The 10762-nt window shown below is 37.5% G+C and overlaps 1 protein-coding gene across 1 annotated transcript in view; it reads left to right on the plus strand.

Moving 5' to 3' along the window:
* OSTF1 (osteoclast stimulating factor 1) overlaps nt 1-10762 on the plus strand; it is a gene marked incomplete at its 5' end in the record, with an annotated part of 68199 nt that overhangs the window by 54782 nt on the left and 2655 nt on the right. Inside the window, 6 exons of the mRNA XM_069085344.1 lie at nt 3981-4031; nt 4833-4896; nt 6890-6943; nt 7663-7770; nt 8463-8512; nt 8658-8736. Of these exons, the coding sequence (XP_068941445.1) occupies nt 3981-4031; nt 4833-4896; nt 6890-6943; nt 7663-7770; nt 8463-8512; nt 8658-8736 (406 nt within the window). The remainder of the gene's footprint in view (nt 1-3980; nt 4032-4832; nt 4897-6889; nt 6944-7662; nt 7771-8462; nt 8513-8657; nt 8737-10762) is intronic.

The following is a 10762-nucleotide window of genomic DNA, read 5'->3' on the forward strand; positions in this document are numbered from 1 at the left end:
CCCTGGAGTCAGGAGGACCTGAGTTCAAGTCCTGCCTCAGACACTTAACACAAAGACTAGCCATGTGACCTTGGGCAGGTCACTTAACCCCAATTGTCCTACCCTCTCCCCTCAAAAAAAAGCAAAAAAAAATTTTATTTATGCTTTTTAAAAACATTGCTGTCATTTCTAAGCTCCTCCTTTCTCTTCTTTCCTCTAGAAACTCCTCTTGCTTCAAAGAAGTACAATTAAGCAAATCAAACTGATACAATAAAAAATGAGAGCATCAGACAGAGTAATGTCTAAGACGCTTTCAATTTTAAACGTGTGATGCTATGTTCCCAATTCTGTATCTCTAACAAGTCATCCAGCTTCATTCAATGAGCTTTACATGACTACCCAGTCCAGTACACTGAGTCGGCTCTTTCTCTGAATAGAGATAATTGTGCTGTCACTGAGCTCAGTGAATGGTCACTTTGGTTCAGGTTACCAGCTTTGTCCGTTTCCCAAGGTTATTCCTCATGACTCATTCCTCAAGTAAATAACCCTCCTCCTTCTCATTGTCTGTCAGATTTCATTCATTTAGCAAATGAAAGTCTTTTAAAAATTATAAACTTAATCTTTAATACAAAGAATCATATGCAGGTGCAAGATGGGGAATAAAATCTTATATAAAATCCCCAGCATTTAATAAGGGAGAACCAAATGAATTAACAGATGAGCAAAGAAAATGCTTTTGTTCTGTGTCCCCTTCCCATTCTGTCTGAAGTTCTTTTGCCTCTGACCTTATTCATTAAATATTATCTATCTGCTGTTATACTGTAGGAAAAAAAAAAACTTCCATCCAGTAATAATATGGAAAATTCACCCAAACAAACACAAGTCATCTGCTTGAGAGGTAGTCTTGTTAATGTGAGGCCTTTAGCAAACTTGTTTTTTAAGACTTAGAAATTAGGTCAGACTGTCAGAGGAGTGGTGAGACCAGTGCTGCTTCATGCAGCTTAAAAGTCACTGTGAGAAATAAGCGTGTGGTCAGAAGTATAGAAAATTGGTGGTCTACCTGTAGTCCCCAAATAAGAGAGACACAGAAAAATTTAATTGTATCACGGAACCCATCTAGGTCACTAGGAAGCTCATTTCACCATAAAAAAAAATTGTATTTGAGGAAGCATTTCTTACTTTTCTCGTATTGTTTGACTTCTTCCATTCTTTTCCTTCTAAAGGAAAAAAAAAGATATTTTTTAAAACCCCAGAAAACATGACAAAAATGAAAACTCTTAAGTCTAAGATTCTTCTGAACTCCAGCACATTAATAAAACACAGACACACACACGTCTTAATGTCTTTTGGACACTGTGTGTGTGCATACTATTTTAAGATGTGCCCTGTGCTTTCCTCACAAAATCTGTGAAGTAACTAGTATAAATAATATCCACCCTATTTTACAAATTAGAGAAATGAGGACCCAGCCTGAAAGTAATTAGCAGAAACAGGATTTCAGTCTGGGGCTTCTTGACTCAACTGTACCACACTGCTTTACACAGGTTATAGTATGTAGCAGCACCAGGATTCAGATATTCTATTACTTCACGCTCAGTGTTCTTTTCCATAATTCTGCAAGATCTATAAAATATATAAATATAAAATTTACTTGGGCAGTTGAGTGGATAAAGCACTGGATTTGGAATCAGGAAGACTAATCTTTCTGGATTCAAATCTGACCTGAGACACTTACCAACTTTGTAACCCTGGGCATGTCACTTAACCCTGTTTGCCTCAGTTTCCTCATTTGGAAAATGAAGTGGAGAAGGAAATGGCAAACCACTCCAGTATCTTTGTCAAGAAAACTCCAAATGGGATCACAAAGAGTTGGACATGACTGAAACACCTGAACAGCAAAATTTACTTGGAACAGTGCCTTCATAGCTCACATTTATATAGTGATTTAAGGTTTGTAGCGTACTTTACACATTTGATTTTTAACAAACAACCCTGTCAGTTAGGAACTGTTATTATTTCCATTTTTCAGATGAGGAAACTGAGTCTGAGAGTAGTTAAGTGACTTGCCCAGGGTCACACAACTAGCAAGTTGTTATATTTAGCAATCAAGCACTATGCAAGAATATTTATAGTCACGATTGGTATGTTTATCGTGATTGTGAGTGCTGTAAATATTGCATTGGCACTACACAAGTATATGAGGCAGGGTTCAAACTCAGCTCTTCCTGATTCAGTCTACCTTGCCACCGAACTGCCTGGTTTGCTAGTCCCCTCACCATCCTTGTCACCCAACTGAATGTTCTCCAGTTTGTCAATGTCTTTCCTAAAATATGGCCTTCAAAACTATGAAGCCATTCCCTGTTCGAATAAAGAAGGACTCTCCCTTCTATTTGTTATAGATATTAACATTTGTCCCAAGGAAACATTCTGAAGTTAATGTCCTAGAAAGTTACCATTTTAGAAGTCTTTTGTAGATTCTTTTAAATTTTCATTAGAAAAAAATTTAAAAGTACAAGGAAAATGACTGTTTTGCTACCTTGTGAGCCGACTGATAATTAGTGACAGACAAAAGTTTGGATCATTTCCTTAGGAAAAAAAATGTAATGTTGATAACAAATGGAAGAATGTCTTCGTAGTTTTGAAAGACATATTTTAGTAAGACATTGTTATGCTGGAGCACATTCCTATCCAAAGGTAACGAGAACAATGAGGGGCCTAGCAAACCAGGCTAGATAAAGATTGGTTAAAGGAACTGGGAGATGCAGTTGGGAGTAGGGATGAGATGAGAGCTGCCTTCCAACATTTAAAGGTCTGCCTTACAAAGAAAGGGATTAGATTTGTTTTGCTTTGTTTCAGAGGACACGACCAGGATCAGTAAATAGAAGTCCCAGAGGAAAAGCTTTTAGCTCCAATAGTTAGGGCTGTCCAAAGTTGGAATGGCTTACTTTGGCTAGGGTGATGAGTTCCCAAGGTCACACAGTGAGTGAGTGAGTGACATGAATTTCAGCTCAGGTTTTCCTGGCTCTGAGTTCACCATTCTATGCACTGGACCACCTAGCTGCCTCTAACAAGACCCTACCAGCCATAAATGGCAGCAATTTCTTGGAACATCCAACCCTGTTGAGTTGAACTTAGGTTGATACATGTGTAGCACAAAAGGACCCATTGATTCCATGTTGCTGCTTATGGCTACTTTGACTTAAAGTAAGTGCTTAGAAACTTCTAGATGATAAACGCTTTTGTTAATGGGGCAGCCTGGCTTAGCTATGAATTGCAGAGCAGCAGCCTTTGGTAGAAGGAGTTTCTTCACCTTAAAGTTCCCTGCACCAGTGAAATCACAGGCCTGGATCAAAATGATTGAATTTTTATTAGATTTTTTTTACAAATCAGTCCTCTGCTGTCAGCATGCTAGCTGGGGAACTGAGTCTACAAAAGCAAAAACAGGATTAAAAAACATAAATAAAGCAAATGAATGAATAATTGCTGGGAACTAATTATTTGTGGGGTAGAGTGAGTTTCTGTTAAAAAAAACAATTTCCCTTAAATTTATGCTAGATAAATTGTATATTAAAACATTTTATTACCTTCTATAAACTCTTTTTATATTTAAATCTATATTAAATTTATATTTATATCTATTTATATCCCATTTTTAATACAAATTACTACTGTGGAAGACTACAGAAGGAACCAAACTTTTTTTTAGTTGTGAGGATAAAATGGGACAATATTTGTAAGATGCTTTGCAAACTTTAAAGTGCTACATAAATGTTCATTGCTGTTAATAATAATAAATAGGTGTTTGAAATCCATCATGAGGCATATGACCTGGCTTTTTCTATCTGCATCTACCATTCATATTCTATAATATGACTTTTGTGCTGATTTTTCCATGTGTGAAAACCACATTTTAGGGATTCTGAATTATTTATTCTTAACTAAGTCATAGATAATTTATGGAATGAAACAGAGTCAAACTTATCTCTCTTTTTTTTTTTTAGCCTGATGAATTGTACTTTGAAGAAGGTGATATTATCTATATTTCTGACATGGTAAGCATAAATAAGTTGCTGCTAAATATAAAGACTTTTATATTTACTATAACCATAAAATAGTAGCTGTTCATAAAGGATGAAAGGAAACCAGAAAGACATAAATGAAATTGGACATTTGGTCTGAAATTAATGTATTTTTTGCCTCTTGTCTTTTTTTCCTTTTGTGAAAAAATTATATTTGCCATATTTATGCCATATTTATCTTGCTAATCTAATGACTTAGGAAGCCAAAAAAGATAGTTAAGATGTAAAAGATCTTGGGGTGGCCAGGTGGCACAGCGAGTAAGAGCACCGGCTCCAGTGTTGAGAAGACCTGGAGATCGAATCCCGGGCTCAGACACTTAGCACCCACCCAGAAACACCTGGCTGTGTAACCTTGAGCAAGTTACTTAACCCTGATTGCTTAGGGGCGGCCAGGTGGCTCAGAGAGTAAGAGCACCGGCTCCAGTGTCGGGATGACCTGGATCAAATCCGGGCTCAGATACTCAGCACCACACCCAGAAATAACTGGCCGTGTAACCTTGAGCAAGTTACTTAATCCCGATTGCTTTAAAAAAAAAAAAAAGATGTAAGAGATCTTGATAAATATGGATCAGTAGGTCTATTTTTCATAGAGCAAATAGATTTTTATAGGGCAAATGATCTGGAAACAAATTTGCATACTGATTTAATATTACAAATTATTATTGATTATAATAGCTAATATAATCCATTGTTGAACATTCTTATTTAATATCATATATTTGATTTGAAGTTGATTCAATATAATTTAACTGTTTCCCCTACCTGCCCCCCCAGAGTGATACCAACTGGTGGAAAGGGACCTCAAAGGGCAGGACTGGACTCATCCCAAGCAACTATGGTAAAGTTTGTGACTGTTTTGCTTCAATTAGCTGAACAATTATTTCAACCTCCTTTTTAATGCCTTAGTTTTACAGGGCCCCCTTCCTGGTCACGATAACTGAGGAATTAGTAGGGTAGATACCAGTCTAGGATATTCTTTACTCCTTATGGTCACCTCCCATAAGGTGGAGGATGGGGTTATCAGATAATCTCACCCTGAAGTGATCCAAACGGACTTGTCCCATGGGCAAAAGTCTTGAAATGGAATAGGGAACAGAGTATCTCATGGCCATCTCTGCCATCTTTCCATGTGGAAACCTAAATTTTCCTTTTCCTAAGTCACATAGTCACTACTGACTGTTTCGTACTGTGTCCTGAAATCTGTGGAAGGAGAGCCTAATCTTACAGTGCTTTTTACAAATGACATTCTATAGCTTTCTCAAGAAGCAGTGTGGGCCAGTGGCCAGAGGACCAGATTTGGACCACAGTAGACCTGAGCTTGAGTTCTGACTCAAATGCTCCCTGTGTCTGTAGGCAAGGCATCTTCTTTCTTGGAACCTCAGTTTTGTCATCTGTAACATAAAATAATGATACCTCAAGGACCTACCTAACAGGGTTGTGAGGGTCAAATGAGATAAGGTTCAGAAAATATCTGTGTGCTGTCTGTCATTAGTACCATGATCTCCTGGGTAATGGCTTGTGGGGAGTTATGGAATCAGGCACATGGTCCCCATCATCAAGTGATGTAAAAGAAAAATACATATAAATTAAAGTGGAAAAACTTTTACAAGAACTTATACATAACCACCTAGAGCTGAGGAGATTTACATGTAGGTACTGAATAATCAAGGGCAGGGAAACCATGGAAAAAAGGAAGAGAAGAAGGTTTATAGGGGTTATTGGCATAACTGGAACCATGGTATAATCAGTTTGGAGGGGTTCTATAAAGGAGATTAGGTGTGAATCGTTTCTGCTTTTTTCCCTGCTGACGGGTGCTTTCTGGATAAGAAATGAATTGTTTGGATCCTGTAGAAAAATGTAACAAAAGTTTCCCTCTTCCTTCCAGTCTTCCAGCCTCTAGAAATGCTGTGTACTCTAACTCCCCCCTCCCCATGAATTGTGAGTCTGCGGGTAGTCTTTGTGTGGTAAAGTCCAACCCCAGTGTTGGATCACCTGCCACTGAAAAAGCATTCTAACACAGCATAACCTCTTATCTGAGATAATATTTGGACTGTTACTTTTACTGGCTTCCTGAGTGCAGTGAACAGATCTTCCTCTGAGAGATGAAACTGCTGTTCTCAGAGATAAGAAAATAGGAATCTATTTTTCCCATACTAATTGTTACCATGGTTTTTGTTAGCCATTATTATTTCCATTAGGAAAGAAGATTCTTTTGTCTAGTGAAAATAACTCATTCATGGGGAAATAAGTACTTATTATATTCAGACACCTTCAGAAAAGTCATAGTACTGGAATTTAGTGGTGGAATTCAGAGATCAAGTCCAACTTCCTCATTTTACTGATGAAGAAATTGAATCTCAGAAAGTTTAAATGATTTGTCAAAGATGTAGCAAGAGCTAGGATTTGAATCTAAATTGCACCCCAAATTCATTGTTCTTTCTGCTTTAGATGCTACAGATGTTAAAAACGCATTATAGGCTTTGGATGTTTATATATCTTCTTTCTTTAGATGAAGATGGAAAGAGTAGGTTTATGATATATATCCTTTTTTCTTCTTCTAATTAATAGGTATATAATTACCTTTTCACTTGGGCAACACAAGGATTAGATTGCCTTTAGGGAAAGGAAGCATCTGGGAGGTTTTGTTCTCTTCCTTTTGGCTAAGTAAATAAAACAGTAAAGAAAACCATAAGACTGATGATGGTGACTTTTCAGATTGAGGACAGTCTTCATTAAACAGGCCACACACTACATTTAACAGGCTTGGCATTTGTGTCAGTTGGCATTGTCATTGATTTGGGGTTTGCATTTTGTTCTCCTTTTCACTTTAGTGGCTGAACAAGCAGAATCCATAGATAACCCACTTCATGAAGCAGCCAAAAGAGGTGAGTGTGACTTTGGTAGGTTGGAGGGGGCTCTCTGGAGTGCTACTTTGCATAAATTTCTTAAACTTGGTGTAATGTAGAGGTAATAACTTCAGGCTTATAGCGGACAGTGAACTTAGAGTTGTTAAGAAGTTGATATTTTTTAGGCTGCACAAATTGTCCACCAGAGGCATTATTCTGAATGAGAAGGCAGGAGCACATTTAATAGAGCCTTTGTACCATTTTTTCTTATAAACATACCATTAAAATAAGTGATTTTAATTGACAAGTTGTACCATAGGGACAGCTGGATGGCACAGTGGATAGAGTGCCAGACCAGGAGTCAGGAAGATTCATCTTCCTGAGCTCAAATCTGGCCTCAGACACTTACTAGCTGTGTGACCCTGGGCAAGTCACTTAACCCCACTTACTAGCTGTGAGACTCTGGGCAAGTCCCTTAACCCTGTTTGCCTCATTTTCACCTTCTGCAAAATGAACTAGAGAAGGAAACGGCAAACCATTTCAGTATCTTTGTCAAGAAAACACCAAATGGGGTCACAAAGAGTCAGAAATGAGAGGTAACAACTGGGAAAAAAACTCCAACCCATAGTGATAGGATTATTAGGTAATGGTATGGGCCTTGTAGATGAATCCATTCCAAACTGAAATCCATGTAAAAAGGTATTGACATAAAAATAAAAGCAAACTTCTCCTTTATTTGCACTTTACCATCATTTCAGGCAACTTGAGCTGGTTGAGAGAATGCTTGGATAACCGAGTTGGCGTCAATGGCTTAGATAAAGCTGGAAGTACTGCTCTATACTGGGCTTGTCATGGTGGTCACAAAGGTATGAGGCTTTGTTGCTGTTATGTTTCCATGCCATGGAAGATGGACTTAGCCTGAGACAATCAGTTTAACAAAACAGGAAAAGTTTGGTCCCCTCAAATTATGTCAAAGCCAGTAGAAGAGTTTTATAAATGTGTCCCAAATAATGTATATCGTACTGTAACATAGATACATGTGTGGGTATGAATATAAGCTGGGAAACATAAAAAAAAATTCTAAGGGACATGAACATGAAAATTCAGTTTAGAAAATAAAAACTGCGGGCGGCCAGGTGGCTCAGCGAGTAAGAGCACTGGCCCCAGTGTTGGGATGACCTGGGATCGAATCCAGACTCTGATACTTAGCACCACACCCAGAAATAACTGGCTGTGTAACCTTGAGCAAGATATTTAACCCCAATTGCTTAAAAAAAAAAAAGAGAAAGAAATTAAAAACTGCAATGGTACAAGATATGGAGACCTAGATGACCCAGTAGCATTGATAAAAATCTTTTCCTCATCATTTAGAGTTTTTTCGATTCTTTAAGTTTTTTTTCTGAAAGACTAAACTAATCTCAAAGTACTTAAATACATGAATTTTCTTTAACTGGTAAAATGTTAAATCTTATTCTTGACATCTCATTTTATTTTATCTAGTTTATTTTGTCCAATTTCCTTTTGAAAGTGTGTTAATTCTTTTAAATTTATATTTCAGATGTAGTGGAAGTGTTATTTACCCAGCCAAATATTGAACTGAATCAGCAGGTGAGGAAGTTTATACTATAACTCTTTCTTTAAACCTATCTCTTTTTAGTAACCTGTGTGCCTTTTAAGTCTAATTGTGTCATCGACTTGGAATTTTTCTTTTCTTGTATTTTGAAGAGATTCTTTTTTCTTCTTACTTTCATAGAATAAGTTGGGGGACACTGCTTTGCATGCTGCCTCCTGGAAGGGTTATGCTGACATTGTAGAGATGCTTCTGGCAAAAGGTAAACCTGAACGTTGAGCTCAGCACTCACTTGATTCTTTTTCCCAATTAAAAAACCAAAAACCGAAAACAAACTTTAACAAACATAACCAAAATGGGCATTTCCATATGTATAGTAGAACAAAAAAGAAGGTTGTACATGAAATTGAATCTCAATTATTGGCAGCTTTTTTTTTTCCTCTTTTAGAGTCTATAGTAAATTCAGTGTTATTTTCAGAGCTGTCCTTCAGAATCTTCTGAGGTTCCTTCTGGCCTTCTCATCTGTAGCGCTCACTAAATAGGGAAAGAAAGAGTTAACATTTAACCTATCTGTTTCATTTAAACTGTTTCATTGGTGTCTGAATCCAATACCACGTGTATTTATTAAACACCTACTGTATAGTTCTCTCAGATAAGTAGTAGAGTGGAGTGGATGAAGGGCTATACTCTGAGTTAGAAATACCTGGGTTTAATTCTTATTTCAGAAACTTACTAGCTGAACCTGGGCGAGTTATGTAACCTCCACAAGTCCCATCTGTAAAATGAAGAGTTAGATTTGATGACCTCTAAGTTCCCTTCCAGCTTACAATCTAACTAGAAGCACAAAAGATGCTGTCCAAGGTGCTATGATATGAAGGAACCCTCCCCGCCACTGTATCTGCCTTCAGGAAGCTTTTATTCTACATGGGGAGGGGGAGTTAAAAGCTTGTAAACAGATAAGCCTTTGCACAATTATTTAAAGAGGGTGAGAATACTAATACTTAGGGTTATCAGGAAAACTTCCCTATAGGTGGTGGTACATGTGCTGAACCTTAAAAGAAGCCAGACATTTAAAGAAGACGGCAGGGGAGGGAGAGTGTGGAGGAGGGGTAACCTTCCCAGGGACACAAGGCAGGAGGTGCTAGGATGGCTTTGGGGAGCAGTTAAATACCCTAGACTGGAAGGATGATAGTGTCTTAAACAAAAAAGGGAAGCTAAGAGGGAGGATTAGTGTTTGGGAGAATATAACAAGTTGCATCCTAGGCATGTAGGATCTGTATTACTCAGCATTCTAGAAGAAAATCTGATGTAAAGCAGAAGTGAATAAAAGAGTAAAAGGAAACAGAACTTAAATTCAATTGTAGATAGACTAGGAACTGCCCAAGAGAAAAAGACGAAGCCCAAGAGATTTTTATTTCCTAGTTCCCTAAAATGTGCTGGTTTGTCTGGCTCAAGACTTTAAAAAAATTTTTTTTAGCCTTTAAGTGTTACTTTTTTTGGTATATTTTTTTTTTTTAAAGAGGACTTGAAGAATGGATTGCATAAATTATTTTAGACAACAGAACTATGTGAAACAAAAATCACATCTGGATTTTGTTGTCACAGCCAGTGTATCGAATCTGAGAGAGACCCTTCAGATGTAAAATGTCACTCTATCAAATCCATTCCCCATACCCCCAACCTTTCTCTCTCAGCTGGAGAAGGGAGAGGGAAAAGGGCATCTTTCAGTTCATCCTAATTGGTAGCTAGGTGGCACTGGCCGGAGTCAGGAAGACCTGAGTTCAAATATGGCCTCAGACACTTTCCAGCTGTCTGATCTTTCTAGCTGGGTAAGTCATTCAGTATCTGTCTGCCTCAGTTTCCTCGTCTGTAAAAATGGAGATAATATTAGTACCTACCTCCCAGTGTGGTGAGGATCTAATGAGACAATATTTGTAAAGTCCTATGCAAACGTTAAAGTGCTACATAAATGATATTACTTTAATGTGTCTGGTGATGTAGGATTTACTCTGGGGGGGAGGGTTAGTAAACTGCTCACCATATTTTCTAACCTTAATTTGATACAAATATTAAGAAAAATGCCTTTTTTAAAAAAGGGCAATAACAGATTGTAAGAAGCACATAACGTAGTGAATACAGAGCTGGCCTTGAAAAAAAGTCCTGTCTCAGGCATGTACTGGTTGTATGACCCTGGGCAAGTCACTTAACCTCTTCCTGTTGTTTTTCAGTCATATCCTCTTCATATATATATATATATATATATATATATATATATATATATATATATA

This window comes from Petaurus breviceps, unplaced genomic scaffold, assembly GCF_028583685.1.
Source record: "Petaurus breviceps papuanus isolate PSGF00001 unplaced genomic scaffold, PetGlider_PUasm1.0 175, whole genome shotgun sequence".
NCBI classification, from domain to species: domain Eukaryota; kingdom Metazoa; phylum Chordata; class Mammalia; order Diprotodontia; family Petauridae; genus Petaurus; species Petaurus breviceps.